The 23,096-nt window shown below is 45.7% G+C and overlaps 1 protein-coding gene across 1 annotated transcript in view; it reads right to left on the bottom strand.

Moving 5' to 3' along the window:
- Window positions 1-2,166: 2,166 nt before the first annotated feature.
- TCF3 (transcription factor 3) overlaps window positions 2,167-23,096 on the bottom strand; it is a 77,030-nt gene continuing 56,100 nt past the window's right edge. The window contains exons 9-15 of the mRNA XM_074202223.1: window positions 22,257-22,421; window positions 21,565-21,744; window positions 20,994-21,117; window positions 18,577-18,724; window positions 17,703-17,941; window positions 11,438-11,582; window positions 2,167-6,176 (exon numbers count right to left, since the gene is read on the bottom strand). Coding sequence (XP_074058324.1) covers window positions 11,440-11,582; window positions 17,703-17,941; window positions 18,577-18,724; window positions 20,994-21,117; window positions 21,565-21,744; window positions 22,257-22,421 — 999 coding nt within the window. The 3' untranslated portion in view covers window positions 2,167-6,176; window positions 11,438-11,439. The remainder of the gene's footprint in view (window positions 6,177-11,437; window positions 11,583-17,702; window positions 17,942-18,576; window positions 18,725-20,993; window positions 21,118-21,564; window positions 21,745-22,256; window positions 22,422-23,096) is intronic.

The raw sequence follows: 23,096 nt of genomic DNA, 5'->3' as shown, positions 1-23,096 counted from the left end.
GTGTGGGGTGGCTAGGTGGCGCAGTGGATAGAGCACTAGCCCTGGATCAGCCTCAGACACTTAACAATTACCTAGCTGTGTGGCCTTGGGCAAGCCACTTAACCCCATTTGCCTTGCAACAAAACCTAAAAAAAAATTCCTTGTGTGACCTGTTTTCCCACCTGTCAGGAAAGCAATATAGGAACACATGAGTTTGAAGCTACCCTAACCAACCATCTACATTCTCCTTGAAAAATTTCCTCTAGTGATGGGCAGAACCAGAAGAACATCGTACACTCTAACAGCTACACGGGGGTGATGATCAACCTTTAATGGACTTGCTCATTCCATCAGTGCAATAATCAGGGACATACCATCTGTATCCAGAGAAAGAACTGTGGAGTTTAAACAAAGACCAAAGTCTATTTTTTTAAAAAAAATAAAGTGTCTTCTGTACTACATAATTTTGCTATCTCTAATATATTTTTTTTGCAGGGCAAACAGGGTTAAGTGACTTGCCCAAGGCCACACAGCTAGGTAATTATTGTCTCAGACCGGATTTGAACCCAGGTACCCCTGACTCCAGGGCTGGTGCTTTATCCACTACGCCACCTAGCTGCCCCATAGCTCTAATCTTTTATTTTTGCCTCAAGGATATGATTTCTCTCTCAACACATTCAATTTCGATCAATGTATAGCATGGAAACAATGTAAAGATTATCAGACTGCCTTCTGGGGGAAAATTGTAAAATTCAAAATGTTACTATTGTATATGACTGGAAAACAAATAAAATATTAAAAAAATTCCTCTAGTGAAGGGGATATAGGTGTAGAATAGAAAGTTTTATCTTGCTTGGTTTTACTTCTCAAAAGAATCTTTGTTATAAGGTGAATATTCTTCAAGGCATTAAAAGGATGAGTGTGTGTATGCATGTATGAGAAAGATATTTACAGAAATGGATATAATGAACCAACAAAATGTTTCAAAAATAATTTTTAAAAAGACTGAAAATTCAGTCCCTCCTCCAACAAAACCTCAAAAACAAGAAAATGTATCAAAAAGTAATTTTTAAAAGATTGTGAAAAATGTCCCCCATTCCTTCTCCAGCAGCCCCCAATATTATAAGGCAATGCAGAGTGGCCTGGACTCAGAAAAACAAGGTTTAGAAGCAGCTGGCTGGATAGTGCACCGGCTCTGAAGTCAGAGAACTTGAGTTCAAATATGGCTTCAGATATTGTTATCTACTAGCTGTGACCTTGCGCAAGCCACCCCATTGTCCCACCAAGAAAAAAAAAGAGAAGAACAAGATTCAAATCCCTGCTTGGTGATATATTTAGTATTTTATTAGGGTTTTTTTTTTGCAAGGCAATGAGGTTAAGTGACTTGCCCAAGGCCACATAGCTAGGTAATGATTAATTGTCTGAGGCCAGATTTGGACTCAGATACTCCTGACTCCTGGGCAGGTTCTCTATCCAATGCACCACCTAGCTGCCCCAATATATTTAGCATTGATGTGAACTTCGGGCAAGTCATTTCCCTTTCTTTGAGTTGCTGTTTTTCCCTGTTCTGTAAAATGAGAGAACATATGAAGGGTCTCTTCCAACTAAATTTGGTGGCCTTACAATATCTACAGAGTTAGCTGGGGTCAGGGGTATGGTACATAACCTGGATGCAGGGCAAGTCGAAATAGAGACAGCCAGGAGCCCTGGCTTCAAGGGCTAACAATGCTTGGCAGCTTTCTTCTCCACTATGCAGCTATGGCATATTGAACAAACTGGACCACAAATGAGGAGACCTCAAAGTCTCCTAATTAGCACAGACCAATCCAACCAACACCAGCCTCCAAGAGCTTTTTTTTTTTAAGTACAAGGTAGAACCTTTATTACAACTTTTTTTTTTTAAATTTTCATTCATAGGTATACAACATCTGAGAGACAGATATGGAAGAGGGGAGGGGAAGGGATATTATTATAAAATGTCACATTTATTGCTACATTACTGTTATATACAAGACAGTTCTCAAAATCTACTTAAAAAAGTTAGGATTATTTAAAAATTCCAAATAATCCAGCCAGCTGTTTTGACACTTGTATAAAATTACTTTTTTTTAAAAATGAAAAACAAAACAAAAACCAGTCATCTTGAGGCACTCAGAGACACAATTTCCCCCTAATTGTGAATTCCCCACCCCACCCCACCCATAGTTTTTTTTTCCTTTTTGCTGGGTTAGGAATATATGTGTGTATATATATATATAGATATAGATATATCTCTCTATATATCTATAAATATACATACACACATATATGCAAACATACACATATATATTGGATAGTTCAAAACTCTAATGCGTTATCTGATTTAAGCACAAGGTTCCTCAGTTATGAAGCACATCTGGACTTATAGGCAGGCAACATCAACACAACTGGGGTCCAGAGGACACCAAACAGAACAAAAATATATGCTCCCCTTCCCCAACAAAAGATTATGGGGGGAAAAATCCATGAATCAAAGCAAAGAAGAAACACCACTGGTTTCTCAGTCTTTCCCCAGTTTCTCTTCTGGGACTTGGGGCTCCCAAGAATTCATAGGTTGAGTGACTGGAGAACATCTATATGTGTTGGGGGCAGAAACTGGGCAAGTTTTGTTCTCTGCTGATGATCTCCACTGCCTGGCTAGGGAGGAAGGAGGGAAAGAGGTAGGGCTTGAAAGGAGATTATCCATTTTGTCCTGACTCACTGAAAAATGAGACTGAGCAGCGATGAGGGCAGCACCCCCAGGGGAGATGTAGTTGATGGGTAGAGGGGAGGAATCCACTTTTTTATGAGAGAAGGCAGGTTGGGAGATGCTGGCAGATGGTATTTTGGATACCCCTTATTCTAGGTAGGTTAAAATAGAGGAGATGCCAGCATCTCCCTGCTTCCCAAGACCACAGGTGGCAAGAGAATTACCATTCCTTTCTCCTCTCCCTGTCCCACTGAGACTCTCAATTCTTTCTACAATTTAGCCCAAAGCATTCTCCTATACCTGAAATTGCTGAGTAACCTGTGTTCCATTATCATTTGGTAGTAACAGGCTTAGGCCAACCCTTATCAGCTCTCCTCTGCTGGCAAGCCATGAAGCCTTCACACGGGGAGTCAGATTCCCAGGGCATATCTTTCTTGTACTAGTTGTGTGACCTTGGGCAAGCTGCTTTTTCTAGGCCCTGTAAAACGATGGGTCTCTGAGATCCTATTTCTCTCCAGATCTCTTAGCCTTTGATCTCGTAAACATCACTGGGACTAACGGATCGGTGTATTTCTAAACAAAACCCCTGACCCTTGGGATTCTAGATGAAAATTGAAGGTTGGTTCATTTCACAGGGAGTCACTTAATTCTATGCCTCCAATGTCCAAGGGGAAAAGAGGGGTGGGCTTGCTTATTATTTGCTGGCACACAAGGGGGCAGGGGCACTTGTTCATTTCAGACAAGAATTCCTGGAAGTAGAAGGCAATGTGTCCTCTCTTTCATAGAACAGGGCCAGGCTCCTCCTCCTCCTCCCTTCCTGACAATGGGACAGTTAGGACGTGCACTCCACTTGAGCCAGAGGACACCTAAGATGGGATATAGGAGGGGCTCCCCCTTTTTTCCCCTAGGACCATAGGTATAGTCATCTTGGCCAGAATCCTGAGGCCATGCTTGCTAAGAGACTCAAGTGACTTCTAACCAGACAAGGTGGGTATGTGGAAGGAATATGGGTTAAGTATTAATGCTAGAGTTACAGCCCTGACCCAGTAACTCCCTATTTTCAGGCAGTGGCTTAGGGTACTTATCTCCCACCTGGCAGGATACCATCCTAGAGCATATTTCTTGGTAGACTTGGTAGTTTGTGAATGGTCAAAGGCAACACAACACCTCTTAGAACAAGGTCAGAGAACAGCTTTGTCTATGGGGCATGAGCTAATCCAGAAGGCAAAGCCCCATCCTAGGAACAGGACCAGGTAAGCTTGGACATTCCTGGGATCCAAGACCTTGGGGTGGCCTTCCTGATTTTTCTAAGTGTGTGGGGGAACAAGGACCAGTTGCTTCTGTGCTCTTGGCTATCAGGGTATGAGGATTATGAGAGTGTGTATGAGGGAGACTGTTGGTTGGAGCATATCCTTTGGTGTCTGCAGCAGTCAGCCAGGAGAGATAGGGTGTGCCTCATGCAAGTTAGCTCCACATGGGGTGACTTGCCTTGGCTGTTAGTGACAGGAAAGGCTTCATAAAGACGGGGGTAGTCTTCTAAGATTCTTTTTTCCCCAACCCAGCTATTGGAAAAGAGCCAAGAGTCTCTAAATCTTCCCTAAAGCAAAAATCCTGATGATTGATTCCTTCTTGGAAAAACTGTAATAATGAACTGTTCATCTGGTATCCTACCTACACCCTTGGATCATGGAATCCAAGCTCTTTCTGGTGGCTTCCATGAGGAACAAAGAGTAGTGGGGAGAAATCTATGCCGAGTAGAGTCTGAGAGACGGCCATCACTGACAAGGAGATTCCTTCACAGGATCAAGTCTGGAATTCAGACATGGGTTGGGATAGGTTGCATTGGGCAAGAACAACATGATGTGAAGTTCTCTAGTCAGGAATCAATTCTCTGAAGCTTAGATCTAGCATCCCTTGGGCAGAAACAAGGGGACCAAGTTTCTCTGGTGGGTACCATTCAATTTCCAGGGTTATCATTTTGCCTTGGCTATTCTTCCTCCTCTTCCTCCACCTCACTCAATTAGGTGACCCTCCTGTCTGATTTGTGCCCATGTCCCTTCTGAAGTCAGGGCCTCCTTCTTATAAGGATATAAACAGGACCAAGGATTTCACTGACTGAGGAAACTCCCTCTGCCACTGGGTGCTGGCATCTTTTTTCAGCAACTTATAGTCCTAGAACCCAAAATAGATTTGATGAAAATGGCCTCTAGATTGTGATTGGGTCTAAGCTTTCATCGATTTATAGAAATCATTATTGATGCCAGTCTCTTTCTTTTCTGCACCTTAGAATTGTTTTGTGACTTGCCTCAGGAAACAATGGCCAGGATAGGATAAAAGTGAGATGGGAGAGAGGCAGCCAGGTGTGGGGGATATAGGGAGGACCATGCCAGTTTATAATTTTTGGTGGGAAAGGGAGGAGGGAGAGAGAAAGAGCAGCAATGTTTGTGGTCCCCCCTCCCAGCCCCGTCTAGTCCAGAAAAACTCCCTACACCAAGAAACCAGGGAATGGGGCGCCTCAGGAAGCTCAGCCTCTGGGAATCCAAGGGAGGGGGCAGGGAGGGAAAGAAAGTGCTCCCTCTGCCCACTTCCTCCCAATCTGAGGTGGCTCAGAGCAATAAGGGGTGTACAGTTCATGAACTTTATATGTGTAAGACATAGGGAACACAAGACTTGGACAGCTGGGGTGGGTGGGGAGGGGGGAGCAGAAGGGAGCCTTGGAATAGATTTTAAAAAATAACACAGGAAAAAGTCCCCTAAATAAAACCACTAAAAAAAAAAATCAAGCCCAAACAGAAAAAAAAAACAAAACACAAGATGAAACCGAGAAACACCCACATGGCTCCATTCACACTGAGCGGCTTCCCGAGGAGTCAACCTTGCTTTTTAACCCAGTCTCTTTTTAATACAACTTTTAATAATCTGGTTGATCGTAGAGAGGCAACATTTAACTATAGAAACAGCAGCAGAAAAGCATGGGACACAAGACTTGTTTTTTTTATACAAAAAAATTTGTCGCTTACAAAACATACGCAAAAGAAGCTTTAAAAAAAAATCCCAAAGGTATCGCTATTTTCTTCTACATAAAAAATCTCATAACTAATGTTCTTTTATTCTCCTTTAAAAAAAAAACCAGCAAACAGAAATATTAGGCTTAGGCACAATTGCTGCTGGCTGTTTGTGAACAAGCCAAGTTTAACACAGCGTCTCCCCTTCTTAACTGAGTGATATGTATTGACTCTTCCATTCTTTATACTTAAGGCAATTTTTTTTGACGAAGTGTTTATTTTCTTTCCTTCTTTCCTTTTTTCCCCTCCTTTAAAAAAACCAAAACCAAAACCAAAATCAAAACATTGCTCCTTACGGCGTGGGCCAGGGTCTCCCATCTCAGGGGCAGGCGTCAGTGAAGGAGGGCCAAGATTTTTCCATTTTAGGAAGATAGGTGAGTCACAAGGCTTCCTAGGCAGCGGACCTAAGAGAGAAGAAAAGGGCCAAAGAACCTGATAAGATGGGGAGATTGCCAATTCACGATGACCAAATGACAGTATTTGGAACGTCTTCACAACATGGAATTTTTGAGCTGAGGAGGGCATTATGGCATAGAACACCAGAGTTGAAGGTTGATAGGGTTAACCTGTTGTACTTAGGCCTGGTCAGGACCACATTTGGAGAACAGTGTTCAGATCTGGAGATTGTCATTTAGAAGGGACTGACAGGAGGGAGGGTACCCAGAATGTTCATAGGATTATATACTTAAGACTTTGAAGGAACCTGAGAATTAGGCTAATTCAAGTGCCTTATTTTACAGATACGGCAGATGTGGTGAAGAACCCCAAATGTAGATGATCTAAGAATCAAATGAAGGAACTGGGGTGGGGTAGTGGTTGTATTCATTCTCAAGAGAAGACTTCAGGGGTGGCTAGGTGGCGTAGTGGAGAAAGTACCGGCCTTGGAGTCAGGAGTACCTGGGTTCAAATCCGGTCTCAGGCACTTAATAATTACCTAGCTGTGTGGCTTTGGGCAAGCCACTTAACCCCATCTGCCTTGCAAAAACCTGAGAGAGAGAGAGAGAGAGAGAGAGAGAGAGACAGACAGACAGACAGAGAGAGAGAGAGAGAGGGAGAGAGGGAGAGAGAGAGAGAGAGAGAGAGAGAGAGAGAGAGAGAGAGAGAGAGAGAAGGAGAAGACTTCGGGGAAACATGGTACCTGTGTATGGGAATGTCCTAATGAATAGATTCAGGAGTAATAGGGAAGAGGTTGCTAAAAGGCAAATATAAACTCCACTTAAGGCAAAATTTCCCAGCAAGTTGAGGGCTCCAAACATGGAATGGATTACCTTGGGAGGTGGTGGGTGTTTCTTCTTTAGAGATCTACAAACCAAGGCTGGATGGCTACTTAATTGTTTCAGAGAGGGACTCTTGGTAAAGTATAGCTAGGGGAGGTCCCTCCCAACTCTGTGGTTCTTTGATCCTTGTGAATGTACAATATCAGGGTTGGGAAGGACCTTAGAAGAGAGGCAATGCGTACTATATTCAGAGTTAGAGGTCCTGGGTGCAAGTCTTATTAGCAAATTACTGGGCAAATGATTTAACCTTCTTGGGTCTCAGTTTCCTCATCTTAAAAACTGGCAAAAGGTGGGGAGAGGACACTGGACCCCTTGAGAGAGTTGTGAAAGGGTCCACAAATGGGTACTGGACCCTACTGTAGAAACCATAAGCAACTGGCATTTCTGGGATATGTTTTGGACATAACCACTCCCATTCCATATCTCCATTTCCTTTGTGAACCATAATTCATTTGCCCCAACCTTCTTGGCTCTAGTCTTTAGTGTGGGGCCTCTGGGGGTGGTCAGAGGGTGGAGCTAACCTCTCCTCCCAGAGAATGATTCAGGAGCATAGGATGACAGATGCCTCAGGGACACCAGTGGTAGAGATGGAGGTGGGTGTTTTGGGATGGAGATGACTTTGCTTTGGACCCTGACCAAGAATTGGCTGTGTCATGGGCAATGGGTACAAAGGAAGGCCCAACAGGTTTTAATTGCCCAATCTCTGCTAGGTTGGATTCTGACAACTGAGATCATAAATTCAGACTAGAGAGAGAAGTGAGAAGGTGGTTGTGATGGGGTATATGTGTGCACACATACACTCCTGTATGTGCAGATTTTTGATTCAATAAGAAAAACTTTCTAATAACAGGAGCTGTCCAAAGTAGAATGGACTATCTCAAAGACCAAATAGTGGTACCACAGTTATTTGTGTTACATGTTACAGAAGTGGTACAGTGGATAGATCTAGGGGCCTGGAGTCAGGAAGACCTGAGTTCAGATCCATTCTCAGACATTATCAGCTGTGTGACCCTGGGCAAGTCACAAGCTTGCTCAGTAAAAAGTTGGAGAACAGAATGGCAAACCACTCCCTCTAATTTTTGCCAAGAAAACTCCATATGGGTTCATGAAGAATCAGACAAGACTGAAAACTAAACAACACCCCCCCCCACTCCTACACATATTGGCTGAAAAAGAACCATAGAGTATTAAGGAAATATAAGCAGATAGTGTGGATGGAATAGAAGGAGTCTTGCATTTGAGTCTTGGTTCTGCTATCTAGCTAATAGATGGGAGTCCCTGTGAAATTTCTTTCTCTTCCCAAGTCTCAGTTTTCTGATCTACGAAATGTAGGTTAGAAAACTTACACCTCCTTCCTAGGAAAGCAATTGAGAAAAAAAAGGAATTTGTCAACTGGAAAGCACTTCAGGGTTATTGTCACTGATGTTAAGGGGTCAGAGACAGCTCAGCCCTTGTTCAGGTGATGGGTTCTACCCATTAGATTCATTCAATTCATTCTTCTTAATTAAATTCATTTCTTTTTGTTAATTCACAGGGGAGAAGAGGGATGGCTCTCTTAGGGTATGTCATTTTGGGGGTGGCAAGCAAATGGTCATGAATTATAAGGAGGAAATTTGGGGGCTCTGAAGAAGGGGAAAGCCATCAGGTATCTGCCATCTCATCTAGCAGCTGACCAAACAAACAAGTTGTACCATCCCTGCGGGAGGAAGAGGCACACCCCAGCAGGAGCTGCAGGCTGTAGCTCTAAGGGGTTGGGTGTGTTCTACATACCACAAGGATGTGTAAGGCCCAGGTGCTTTCTGGGGCCATGTTTTTAAATGATGGTGTGTTATCTCTTTCCACATAGGCTATTCTCAGTTATCTGCGGGGGGGGGGGGGGGGGGGGGCAGATACAGATAATCCTGAAAACTCAACCATCTAAACTAATGGTTTGGGTAATGCAACCTAAACTCACAGAATGTCAGTTCTAGAAGGGCTATAGAGGTGATCTAGGTCAACCCTTTCATTTTACTGATGGGGAAACCGAGGCTGAGAAAGGGTAAGCGGTTGTACCATGACTTAAACTCAATAGCCCAGGTGCGGGGTTCCTTCTAATACTCCACTGTTAGTTCCAGGAGTCAGAATTCATCAGTCATCAAGACACAATTTGGGGTAAGAACAAAGAATGTCATTTTAAAAAAATACAAGTTTCTTGGGGAACAGAATTACCTCCCTTTGTTCTTTGTATCTGCAGCACCCCACACTATGCCTTGTATACAGCAAGCACTTAATAAAGCTAGTCTGTCGATTAATTATATTGAACTTCATCAATAATTACAAGAACATTTATATGGAGTTTTTCAAGTGTCATCTCATTGGATCCTCACAATACCTCTAAAAGGCAGCTACCATTATTGTTTCTGTTCTGCAGGTGAGGAAACTGAGGCAGACAGAAGCTAAGTGACTTGTCCAGATCACACAGCTACTATCTAAGGTCTTCCTGATTCCAGGCCCAGTGCTCTATCACCTGTGCCACCTTATTTTCAACATCAGTCACCAAACAGGACCGTATAACTTTATATGATGAGAACAATAAGAAAGAGCACCTACATCACAGGGTTATTATGAAGATCAAATCAGATACTATTTATAAAAAGCTTATTAAACTTTAAAGCAACAAAACAATAAAACTACAACTACCAGCACTTACTAGTAGCACTGATATTACTCCGATACTACTACTACTTCTACTTCCTGATTATCTATTTCTAGCATAGATCCCCCACTTGACTTTCTCAATTGACTGTGGCCTTGGGGAACCAGTTATAACCCAGCTGATTATTTCTATGTGTAAAGAATAAGAGTTCCCTAAAGGAAGATCTGTTTTTTTCTTGTTGAGATTTTGCACTTTGGTACATGGCCTTTTGCCCATTATTTTGATTGCCCATAGGGATTTCTGGTGGGGTTCCAGATATGAGAAATCATCAGATGAGGGAAAACTTCACTTTATTACTCATAATCAAGGAATCAATACAGTAAGAGGAAAGTTTAGGGGGGTGGAGCAGTTTAGGAACCCCTCCATATTAATTTAAATAACTGTGGTTTGCTCTCCTCAACTCCAAGAGCTTTGTTATCCACACACTTCATTTTTCTGAGAATCTGACAAAGATATCATGCCTTTCCTGATCCGACAAAATTGAAGAAAATGTTCAAAGCACTTTTAGTGGCATCATCTTATTTTAGCCTCGCCAATAGCCTCAGAAGTGGGCATAACAGGCACTGTCAGAACCAAATGTTGGATTGAAACCTGGACTTTCTTGTCTTTTAAGGTGATCACATGCTAGCATCCCTTGGGCAATAGGGCGATCCCACTCCTGCCAACAGCAGGTCAAGGACACTCAGGTAGGGCTGGCTGGATGAGGAATAGGATGACTCACAAAGAGATCCAAACAGAACCACAGAATCCAAGTTGGAAGGATCTGTCTTCTCAGTCCAACTTGGCAACAAGCAAGATTTTCTTGTACCATTATTCCCTCTTTCCATGTCTGGAATGTCAGCAATGATCTACTCAATGACCCCCCCCCCCCACCCCCGGAAGGGCCAGGGAATTCATGAGTTCCCGAGGCATTATTTATGGATAACTCAAATTGTTCCCAATGTCAAGCCCAAATTTGCCCTAAAAAAAAAAAAAAAGCCATTCATTATTCCTGGTTCTAATCCTTTATCTTAACTGGAAAAAGTCACCATTTGCTTTGATTCTCTAACATTCTCAGTTCCTTCAAAGGATTCCCATGTGACCTATATTTGAGGTCTTTCACCATGCTGGTGACCATCCTATGGACACTCTAGTCTATGTACTAAAATGTAGTGAATATGATATTACAGATGTAGTCTGATGTAGTCAGTGGGCCCATTGCCTCCCTATCCTAGGATCTCTTAATGAAGCTTAAAGATGTTATGAGCCTCTTGGGGCTTATATCTACATATCTGGGCACATGCAAACCTAGATATACAACACTCCCAACCACTATGCTTGCACACACTCTATATGTGTCACAAAGGTATGTGCACATACAACCATATCATGATTAAAGTCCCTTCAAATTGATTTCAATGATTTCTTTCCCCAAACTGTCCACTATGTCATACCCTTCTGATACTCAAGACTGATTTTCTGCAACCAAGTGCGAGGCTTTTCATTAGATTTGACTCTGTGCTTTTTGGGAGCCTGGCCACTCTGAGTCACCCATCACACATGGCAGTTATCCAAATAAGTGGATGAAGCAAAAGATGGCAAACTCTACAAACCTGATAAAACTCCATGGCCAACTAACTGTAGAGCTTCTCCAAAAGTAGTCTGGAAGCTCAAAATATGAAACTAGGCCCAGTTGGCTTCAGGAGATATATACCTTTACATGTGTCCAACAGGGTTGTGACCGTCGCCCAGGCCTGGATGACCAGCTGAAAGTGTCATCTGAGGATCACCAACCACTCCGGACACTTTCTCTTCTTCCCGACGCTTCAAGCAGGCAGCTTTGGGGTTTAGATTGCGCTCTGTTGAGACAAGGGGCAAGAACACAGACCCAATGGGGGCAGGCCAAGACTGACAAGTGGATGGGAAAGTGAGAACAGGAAAAAGTAAGCTAGAGATAAGAAATGGTTGGGGGCTCTGACGCCAAATGATATGGAGGGATGGTAGTAGTAAGAAAGGAAGGGGACCTGAAATAATCTGTTCTTTGGGCTACTCTCTCTGGGGAAGGGGCTCCCTTCCTTCCCATTTAAAACATCTTTCCCTCCCCTACCAGGGCCTAGCTCACTCTGCCCCAGGGGGACTTAGCAATGGGGAAGGAAATGGAAGTGATTATTGATACTGCCAAAGAAACCTCATCTAGGGTTGGACCTTCAGACATCCTTGAGTCTAACCCTCTTGTTTTAGGCAAGGTCACACAAAGAGAGCAAAGGGCAGGGCTGGAATTTAAACCTAGATCCTATAAGCTCTAGACCTACTCTCTACTGTATCCTGCAGCATGACCTGGTCATCAAGCATTTAAATACTGCGACAAGGTCTGACCGAGCTGCATATTACAGGCTACTACACCATCTGTCATCCAGTCTGAGGGAGGTCAATGGTCTGGTGTCCACCTGCTCAGACCCCACCAGGACGATGGTTTTCACATTTGAGGACTCATCTTGGGAAGGCTGGGGAAAGCTGGTATGCTTCCAGCGGAGGTGGGGTCTGGTTGGTGAAAAAACTAGAGCTACTTAGGAAACAAGTGGGGCTGTTTAGTCTAGAGAAGACAAGACTCAGCAAAGATGGTCAAATTCACTTCAGGTCAGCTTCTAGTGTGTTAAGAGACCATGAACTAGGTGCTCATGTTCTGACAAAAGGGGAAAAAAAATCCATCCCTGACTTCAAGGAGCTTGCAATTCTACCAGGGAGAGGTAGTACATACACAGATTTGGTAGAGAAAGGGGCAGAGATCAAAGTGCTTTGGGACTATTTGAGTAGGAAAAGGAAGAGCGAAGGGAAAGTGGACACAAAGAGCTGAAAGAATCAGAAGGGATTTCATGAAGAGGGAGCATCTCTAGTGACACCACAAGAAAGCATGGAGGTGTGAGGTTTGAGGACTGACCCCTGAGAGCAAAAGGGACCACTGGGGTTCAAGCTCCTCATTTTACAGATGAAACTGGTTTGTTATTTAAGGTCACATGGGCAGAGAGGTTAGAGTAGGTATTAACCTAGTCTGACAAGAATATAATCCCATGGTGGGAATTCTTTGACATAAAGCTAGAAATGTTTCTTGGAAGATCACAGAAGCCTTACATTTTGAAATGATCCCAGATGTAATAGGAACCTCCCAAAGTTTTATGAAGAGGAACCTGTTGACCTATACCTTAGAACAGGGGTGCCCAGTTCAACAGTCATAGAAGGCCTGTGAAATCATTTGGTTTAGCACTGCCACAGCAACTGTAGGTGGGACTCAAAATTCAATAAATCGAAGAGCTTTTCAGGGGTGAATTAATTAAATATTTGACCAAATATAGCTAGGTGGTACAGTGGATAGAGCAAGGGCCTGGAGTCAGGAGTACCTGAGTTCAAACCTGGCCTCAAATATTTAATAATTACCTAGCTGTGTGACCTTGGGCAAGTCACTTAACCCCACTGTCTTGCAAAAATTAAATAATTTTAAAGTTGGTATTTTTGTATGGTTTGCAAATTATGTTATAAATATCCAAATAGTCCTTGGTAGAAAAATCCCCATCCCTGCTTAGAAAGATAGTGTTGAGATTTCGAGCCTGGCGTCTGGGCTACTTCTGGAATAGACGACCCTCCATCTGCTGAATGGGCATTTGTGGCTCATGTGCCAAATCTCGTTTAAAGTCCCACCTTCAGGAAGAAACCTTTGCCCAATCCCCCTTCACACCCAGAGGCTTCCCTCAGTTGACCTGCATGTTGTCCCTCCAGACCCTGTCTTTCTGTCTGCTATCTGGCCTGGGGCCTGATGCAGAGGTTGTTTAATAAATGTCTGTTGACTAACGAGAAGGGAGGGTGACACAATCAACAGAAACGGGAGATGGGGTGTAGGGCAGAAGGACAGGAGTATGGGGGGGCAGGGAGAAGATAATGAGGTCAATATTTTGTATATTGAATTTGACTGGCACAGTGTGATAAGATGTCTAAGGTTGGGATTGGAGTTCAGAAGGAAGTACAGGGTTGGCCAGAGATCTGAGTCACGAGTAAAGGAGTTCACTGAAGCAGAGGGAACAGATGAGATCATGAGGAAGGGGAAGAGAGAAGAGGAAGGAAGACTCAGGATGGAGCCTCAGGGATGCCCGAGCTTAGCAGGCTGGAGATGCCCACACACGCACACACAGATACGCATAGATGGACGCACACAGACAGGCAGGCGAGTGTCTCTGGGCATGGGGGCTCCCGGAGGCGAGGGGTGGCACCCGCCTCGTACCGTACCTCGCACTTGCTGTTCGAGGCCCAGAATGACCTGCACGGCTTGCTGAAGGATGATCAGTTTGGTCTGAGCTTTGTCCGATTTTAAATGCATCTGACACATACGTCCAAGTTCTTTGAACGCCTCGTTTATGTCTCTCACGCGCACCCTCTCCCTGGCGTTATTGGCCATCCTCCTCTCCCGGTCCCTCAGATCCTTCTCTTCCAGTGACAGGGCCTCGTCGGTGCTACTGGATTCACAGCAGCAGAGGCATTAATCAGGGAGGGCAGGCTCTCTGAGGGGCTGGCGTGGCAGGAGGGGAAGAGGCACGGCAGGGCAGGTGGCGACGGGGCAGGGGAGGTGACCCAGATGGGGCAGGGGAGGTGGCCCAGACCGGCCGGCACCCCTGCCTTGGGGCCAGCCAAGGTGCTGGTGAGATCCTTGGCAAGGACCCAGCAGGGCTGGGAATGGGGACAGGGAGACTAGAATTGGGCCCGTAACGGTGGTTTCAAGGAGCTGGGTGTCAGTGGTGTATGGACATGTGTGGCATTGGAAGGTGCTTGTCCCCATCCATGAGTGTTTCTGTATATGTGAATAAAGGATGACTTAGACCAACAGTAGAACCCATGGCAATGTTAAGGGAGGCAAGAGGCAGGTCTAGACCAGGACACGACCAACTCTGAGCTTTTCCTTCTCAACTCACAGCTAACAGAATACACCCATCTTGCAGAGGTCCACCCTTGGGGCTACCACCTCCTGAGAGAGGCTCAACTTGGGGAGGGGTGGTGGGCTACAGCCTCTTAACTCACTTCACTAGCTTCCTTCTTCCCTGTACAACTTTTTCTTCCCAGAGCAAAATTCGTACTAGGATTCAGTTTTGGCATGGACTATGGATTATTTTTCTATCAGATGGAGCAAAACATGCCTTCGTGGGTGGTTTCATGCTTGATCTGGCACAGCCTCCACAACCTAAGGAGTGCTGTATATAGGGGGGATCTCTGGTAGGGACAGTTGGTGGACTCACAACTAGTCAAGGTCAAGGATCACTCCCCTGGCTTCTCAGAGAATTTTTAAAGTGCTAGATAATTATTAATAATGACATAAAAAAGCTCTATCTACATATAACATCTATATGTATGTTGTATGTATAGTATATATTATCTATACATATATAATGATAATAAAATGTCATTAATTGGAATTACTATAAAATAATTGCAGGGTCTGCTTTTTCATCTCATACCTGAGATGTGTTATGGGGATTCAAATAATGGAATCACAAGATTAGAGACCCTGGGACAGATAGAGTTGGGACATTAGTAAAATTGGAGTTAGCCATGGAGCCCAAAATCACAAACCACAGATCGCACAGAACATGGCCTACAGCCTGTCCCAAGACCAACTGGACAACTCCAGAACCAGTATCCAGGATGGTCATCTACCTCTTCTGATTCACAAACTGTTCAAAGACACTAGCCCCAGCATGAAGAAAATTGGGGTCTTCTGAGTCAACTTCCAAATCTGAGTATTGTCTAAGCTTGTATCTTCTTGGACCAGCTGGTTCTAGATTCTGATAGGTGCAGGGGTGGGAGGGCGGTAGGCCCCCCCCCCCATACCTGCCTGCCTTGAGCAGTTAAGATGGGGTAGGGGATGGCATTCCACCCATGTCCCAGTTAGCACCCTGAACTCAAACCCTTCCACAAGCCATCTTGGGAAGTAGGCATAAAATAGGACAATAGCAGAAGACCAAAGTGATCGTGACCAATGGTGATTTTGTCCCTGGTCTGGATTGGTTTTCTCTCCCCCTCTCCCACCATCCCTTGTTTTGGAAGAGGATTTAGATTTGGATGCCTGGCCCTCAACTTCGATCCTGCCCCGGCCCGGGCTCCGTCTCCATCAGCAAGTACAAGGTAGGGAGTGGGCCACCGGGGGGTCGGCTGGGGACTGTCTGTGGGAGATCGGAAAGAAATCAACGGGGGGAAAGGAAAAAGAGTGGGAGAGAGAGAGAAGAGGATGAAAGAGAGAAGGTGAATGAGCAGGGGAAGGGAGGGGGGATTATCAAACACACATTGCAACAAGACGCAAAATATTACAAAACAAGAGGCATGAGTAAAGTCCAAAATGCCACTATGAGACAGCGGAGGGCAGGCAGAGGGGGAGGGAGGCTCAGGCCCCAGGCCCGACATTCCAATCCGAGCAAAAGTGCTGCAGGGAAGAAAGAGTTAATGCGGCAGAAGGGATTTTATTTTTTTTGGGGGGGAAGGGGGCAGAACCCAAAAGGAGAGGAAGGGGTTAATGATGAAGCACACAGGTTCCAGACTTGAAAAGCAGAGGAAGTTAGAGACAGAGAGGTCATTGCTCCAAGAGATAGCGGAGAGGTTAGTGGACCTAGCATCAAGAGCCTAGTTCTGATGCTTATTGGATGAGTCTGGTCAAGCAATTTCACCTCTCCGTGCCTCAGTTTCCTCCATCTGTAAAATGGGGATAACGATGTTCAGAGAGGCAGCAGCATGTGGTGGGGGAAGCTCTCTATTTGGAGGCACAGGGAATCCTAGCTCTGCACCTTCTTAGTGGTGTGACTCTGAATGGCGTGCTTCCCTGCTTTGCACCTCAGTTTCCCCATCTGTAAAATGGGGAAGATATAGATGAGATGACAAAAGCTTTCTTTGCTGGATGCCAGAAGACTTCGGGCTGGGTCAGAAGGTGGGTGGGCTTTAAAACACAGAGGGTCTGGGGTAGCTAGGTGATGCAGAGGCTAGAACACCAGCCCTGGAGTCAGGAGGACCCGGGTTCAAATCTGGACTCAGACACTTAATAATTGCCTAGCTGTGTGACCTTGGACAAGTCATTTAAACCCCGTCACCTTATATAAAATTTAAAAAACACCCCAAAACCAGAGGGTCTGTATCTTCTGAGTGAACTGAACAAGATTTGGATGGACATCAGGAAAGGGGCTATACAGGCAGAAAACTACACCTCATGTTCGGGCAAGATTATCTAGATTCTGCTACTGTGTGAGTGTGACATGTTCCATAGTTTCCATCTCCTAACCACCCTTCCCAATAGAAGGAAGCAGAATCTCCTTTAGGCCAATCCCAGGGCTCCCACAGGGGTCTCTGGGAAGAGAGAATGGTGGAGAATCGGTCATTCCCTCACCAAGTGTCAAAAGCTGCAAAGCCCAGCGCACCAGAGGGGCAGTCTAAAAAGCCCCAACATGTGAGGTAGTTTTAAATTTAGACTGAGATCTCTGGTGTGTGTGTGTGTGTGTGTGTGTGTGTGTGTGTGTGTGTGTGTGTGTGTGTGTGTAATTCAGATACTCATGTCAAGGATCTTGTATGTCAGCAAATGTGACTCTATGTGTGTGCATGTGAATGTGTGAGAGTGTGTGTGTGTAAGCATGTTTATGAGAAGTTCAGACACTCAACCTAAGGTTTCTCCTGCTGTCAAGGACCTTATTTAAGCATTCTATCAGGGGTCTGCTGGGGTATGTGTGTACGGCTTGGTGAGGGTAGACAGGGAGAGAAGCAGGGTTGGGAGGGGGAGGGAATGCATCGGGGAAGGAGAGACGGGAAGCAATGAAGGGGCTGGGGAGGCCCCCGGGGTGGGCCCAGGAGCCGCAAGACAGACAGACAGCCAGACTAACGGACAGACAGACAGACAGACAGCCCACGCCGGCCGGCTCCGTCCCAATGCTGGGCCCCCCCAGCACCGCGGGCCTCTCACTGACCTCGCACTTGCTGTTCCAGGTTCAAAATAACCGACACGGCCTGGTGGAGAATTAGAAGTTTGGTCTGCGGTTTTTCACTGTTAAGGTGGAGTTGGCACATGCGGCCGAGCTCTTTAAAGGCCTCGTTGATGTCGCGGACACGGAGGCGCTCACGGGCGTTATTGGCCACCCGCCTCTCCTTCTCTCTCTCCGCTTTCTGCTCTGGGGGGAGAAGTTCGTCCTCCTCATCCTCATCTTGACTAGGGGGTTCCGAAATGAGAGAACGAGACAGGGAACATTCTCCGTGGGTGCCCTTTGGGCTTGGGGCAGGGGACCCCAGGCATCCTGTCTTCGCACCCAGCTTGCTGGGACTTTGAACCCCAGTTCTGCTGTCCACCCCACCTTCTGAGTGCCTCCTGCCATCTTGCCATGGGTGTGAGTGTGTGTGTGTGTGTGTGTGTGTGTGTGTGTGTGTGTGTGTGTATGTGTCCCCAACAGCAGTTACCAGGAATGTGGATGCGTGCATGGGGGTGAGGGCACCAGTACAAACCCACCTGACCTCTATAGAAATGCATGTACATGTGTCTGAAGGATTGGGCAGGCAGCCTGTAAGGGTAGCATGGGGAGGGAAGTAGGACTTGGGGTCTTATACTGCCTCTTCTACCTAGGTCTGGATTTGGGAAGAGGGGGCCTTGGGACCTAAGGGAGTTGAGACACAGGGTGGGAAGTCAAGTCAAAGCAAGATCCCTTTGACAAATGGCCTTTGGCTCATGCCTGAACAAGGGTTGAGCCACCACCCTCCCAATGGACCAGGGAAGATGGCTACGAAGGAAGGGGTGAGGGGGACGTGGGAGAGGGGAAGTCACGCAGAGAAGGATTGGCTCCCAGGGGGCACCTTGTTCGAGTCCGGGAGGGCTTCATCTCCTTTTTCTCCTCCTCCGAGTTGTCCGCTACGGATGTGTTTTCTTCATCTTCTTTCTCTTCCCTCTTAATCTCACTGGCTCCTGAAGAACCACCAGCTCTCCCCAGCCCCGACGTCAAGCCTGTGGCATTAAGGAAAGAGACCAGTGAGAGACAAAAGACTTCCATATCCTCCCCAGCCAAGATTAACAACAGAGAAAAAGATGGCAACCTAGTCTCAGAGGCAGGAGGAAATGGTTTTCTACCTCAACTGCTTACAAACTGTGCATCTATAGGCAGACACCAATCAATAAACATTAAGGACCCACCCTGGGGCAGACCCTGTGCTAAGCAATGGGAATACAAGATGAGTCAAAAGACAGTCCCTGTCCTCAAGGAGTTTACAATCTAATAGGAAAGACAACAAGCCAAGGAATATACACAAAGCAAGTTCACTACAGGAAAAGCACAAGAATTAAGAGGAGTTAGGTAAAAGCTGGGACTTGATGGAAGGTTTTTTTTTTTGCAAGGCAATGGGGTTAAGTGACTTGCCCAAGGCCACACAGCTAGGTAATCATTAAGTGTCTGAGGCCACATTTGAACTCAGGTCCCCAATTCCAGGGCTGGTGTGCTATCTACTGCACCACCTAGCTGCCCCTAGAAGGTCTTTTTTGAGAACAGTCAGCAAATCCCAAACTGGCTGCTCCAAATGTCCTTCCATTCTTCACTCAGCAGAGAACCTCACCCCATACTTTACACAGAAAGTCCTCTCCATTTCCTTAAGCTATCAATCTCCTTTTCTCAGTCAAATCCTACAAAACAGCTACCTAGGAGGTTCAGTGCTTCCATTTCTACTCCTCTCTCTTTCTAATCCTTTGAAATTGTCTTCTGATTTCAAAATTCAACTAAAATCACTCTCTCCAAAGTTGCCACTGATTTTTCTTCTACTTTTTTTAAAGTTTTTTTTTCTTTTAGGTTTTTGCAAGGCAAACGGGGTTAAGCGGCTTGCCCAAGGCCACACAGCTAGGTAATTATTAAGTGTCTCTGAGACTGGATTTGAGCCCAGGTACTCCTGACTCCAAGGCCAGTGCTTTATCCACTATGCCACCTAGCCACCCAACAAACGTATTTTTCTAGTAACATGCAAAGACAGTTTTCAACATTCATTTTTTTAAGGTTTTGAGTCCTACGTTTTTCTCCCTCCCCTTTGACAGCAAGTTTTCCGCTGATTTCTTGTCAAATCTGAGAAGTCTTTTCTCTCAGTCCTCATACTTCCCTGGTCACTCTGTAACTGGATACTGGTGATCACCTCCCTTCTAGTGTATCTATAGGCCTCTGGGTATCCCTCCTACTCCTCTATGGTTCCCCCAGTTGTCACCCCTTAACTGAGGGTACTGTCCCCCAAGGCATTTGTCCTAGAGCCTCTTCTTTTTTCTCTTTGTATTCTCACTTGGGGAGTTCAATTACTCCAAAATTTAATTATCATCTCTATGCAGAAGACTTCCAGAATTAAATAATCAGCCCAAATCTCTCTCTGGAGTTTCAGTCACAGATCACCAACAGCTTAACGAACATTTTGAACTGGATATCCTGAAGACAATCTCAAACCCAAAAATCATCTTTCCCTCCCAAATTCTCCTTTCTTAATTAACAATTCCTTATTTCTTCTGAGGACACCATCATCCTCCTCCCAGTCAACCTGGACTCTTCACTTTAACTCATCCCCCACAGTTAATCCATCATTAAATCTTCTATTTTCTGCCTCTAGTCACACAGCAACCACCCTAATTAGGTCTCAGTCACCTGGGGCAGAGAGTCTCTCCACTTATTCCAATCCCTGCTCTAGGTGCACAGCTATAGAAGTGATTTTCCTAAAGTACATGTGTGGTTACCTCTCCCTAGAAATGCCAGTGGCTCCCCATTGTTTCTAGAATCAAAAGAAAGCCTCTGGCATTTAAAGCTCTTTAGGGTCTAAATAACCTATTTTGCAATCTTTTTACATTATTCACCTCCATGTTCTCGATGGTCCAGCCCAACCAGCTTTCTCATTGCCATTTCCCATCTCTTTACCTTCACAGTCAGTGTGAATGTACAGTGGTCCCCCCACTCACATCTCTTGGAATTTCTGCTTTTCTTGAAGAATCAGTTCAAGGTTCATCCACCTTACGCACAAGCCCCTTTCTGGACTCTCTCCACCTGCACTTCCACTTCTGCCCAATGGCAGCTTCTTCCCTTCCTCCTCATATCCCCTAGTATTCATTCATTGCTCGTATGTACATGACCCCCCTCCCCCAATTACAGGGTAAACTCCTTGAAGGCACTGGCATCTCCATCTAATTTTCTGACTTGAGACAGGTCATTTGCCTCTCCAGGTCTTTCCCTCCCCACCCTTCCAAGCCCTCATGGTCTTACCGCTGTATGCATCCTGCTGTCGAGTGAGATCAGGGAGTGAGCCAGGCTGGGAGGGGAGTGACACATGGTTATGAAGGAGACTGGAGTTGCTGGGGAGGCCATCCTCAGTGTGACTGGCCCCTACCTATAGGACAGTCAGATGGGCCGGTCAGACGAACGGTCCTAGAATGGGATCCCTCATAACCTCTTATCTACGACCAAATGGTTTGGAAACAATGTGAGGACTGGTCAACCCCTCCCCAACCCATTCCAAATGAAGCAGGGCAAAGAAAACTGTGAGTGGAAGCCCTGAGCCTGCTTCTTTCCCATTTTGGGAAGAGAGTTAAAAGCCTCAGCAGGAAAATGAGATGAGATCTGAGTTCAAATCCAGTGGCCACTGTGTAAGCCCGGACAGGTTACATCCTCTAATAATACAACTCTAACACAACCTCTCATTGATGCTATCAAATGCGTGGAAAAGTCAGATCCTTTTCTAAGCAGGGAGTGAGATGGAAGAGATGATGATCTTCCTGAGAGCCCAGATCCAGGGTATGTTCCCAATCAGCCCTGGCTGGGCATCTACCCTGCTCACCAAGTTTGAGTGCCGCCCCAGGGGCATGACGGAGGAGGAGAAGGCCTGGCTGAGGGCTCCCACAGCCCCACTGTGCCCCGACGTGCCCCCAAGAATGCCATGCATGTCTCCCGTCTGCCCCACGGCATGACTCCTCAGTACGTGGATGGCTTCGTCTAAGTGATCTTCCATCTTGTTTTGCTGTTGGGGATGAAGAGGAGGGTGAGATGAGGGAGGAAAGAGGTGGAATTAGGATTTTCCCTTCTGCCCCCTCCTCATCTCTTGCTATCCTGTCAAAGCCAGAGCAGCTTGTTCTGACTGTCCAGTGTGGTCTCTTCCCAGCTCATGTTTTGGGGCTCTGAGAAAGGGAACACTACAACCCTTGGGGGGGGGGGAGGTGTGTGATTGCCCCAGACTGTGGAATGGAAACCCATCCCTCCTTCCTTCCAGAAGCTCAAGAGAACAAAAGAGGACTCTATTAAGGCTCTGGTTTTAAGAGGTGGTCCCTCTGTCTGTCTCACAGCTCCCTACCTCCTACACAGGTCCCTCTATACCCACAGGCATGGGGGAGGTCTTTGGGCCACAGAGTCTCTTTCTATGACTCCTAAGGTCAACCTTATTTGGAGGTAAGGCAAGAGGGAGCCCAGGAGGGGTAGATGGGCAGATATGTTTGCCTGGGGGTTGGAAGAGGAGGAAGAAGCAGGGCCACTCACTAAATTGTGAAGAGTTCCTTCGTAGCTGGGAGATAAGGCACCGGGTGCTCCTGTTCGGGGCCACTGGGATGTGCCTGAAACACAAGACATGGGTTCAAATCCAGAATCAATTGTTGCTAAGTTGTGAGACCCTGGACAAGTCACTTCTAGTCCTTGGGGCTCTGTTTACTCATCTATACAATACGTGGATCAGATTAGATGATTTTTATTTTCTTTCATCTTTGTGTTAAAACTCAAAGGTCAGGGGCAGCTAGGTGGTACAGTGGATAAAGCACCAGCCTTGGAGTCAGGAGTACCTGGGTTCAAATCCGGCCTCAGACACTTAATAATTACCTAGCTGTGTGGCCTTGGGCGAGCCACTTAACTCCATTTGCCTTGCAAAAAAAAAATCCTAAAAAAAACCCTCAAAGGTCCTTTCAAAGTTTTGACTAACAGTGTTCTAAAACCCAACATTTAACAAGTCTAAGAGTTCTGGATTCAAATCTTACTCTAATTCTAACAGCAAACAATGCAACAAATCTCTTCCCTTTCACCAAGTCTCGGTTTTCTCCCCTGTAAGATGGGAATAACAGCACCTGTACTCCCTAGTCCCAGAGCTGTTCTGAGGAAAGAGCCTGGTCTTGTAAAATCTGAAAGGATAGAGAATTTCTGATAATTTATCATTATGACCTTGAGATTTCTGCAATGCTGACTTTTGCCACAGGGGGGCATCATCCACCCACCTAACATAATTCAGCGTAGCCCATTTGGACAGGTCTTGGGGACTGGGGGACCCACCCTTGTCTCTCTCTCTCCTAAACTCCTCCCCATTCAGATTTCCTTGAATTCATCTTGGCAAGA

Source organism: Macrotis lagotis, chromosome X (genome assembly GCF_037893015.1).
Source record: "Macrotis lagotis isolate mMagLag1 chromosome X, bilby.v1.9.chrom.fasta, whole genome shotgun sequence".
NCBI lineage: Eukaryota > Metazoa > Chordata > Mammalia > Peramelemorphia > Peramelidae > Macrotis > Macrotis lagotis.
The sequence above is the reverse complement of the archived record's forward strand: the minus strand, read 5'-3'. Positions and strand labels throughout refer to the sequence as shown.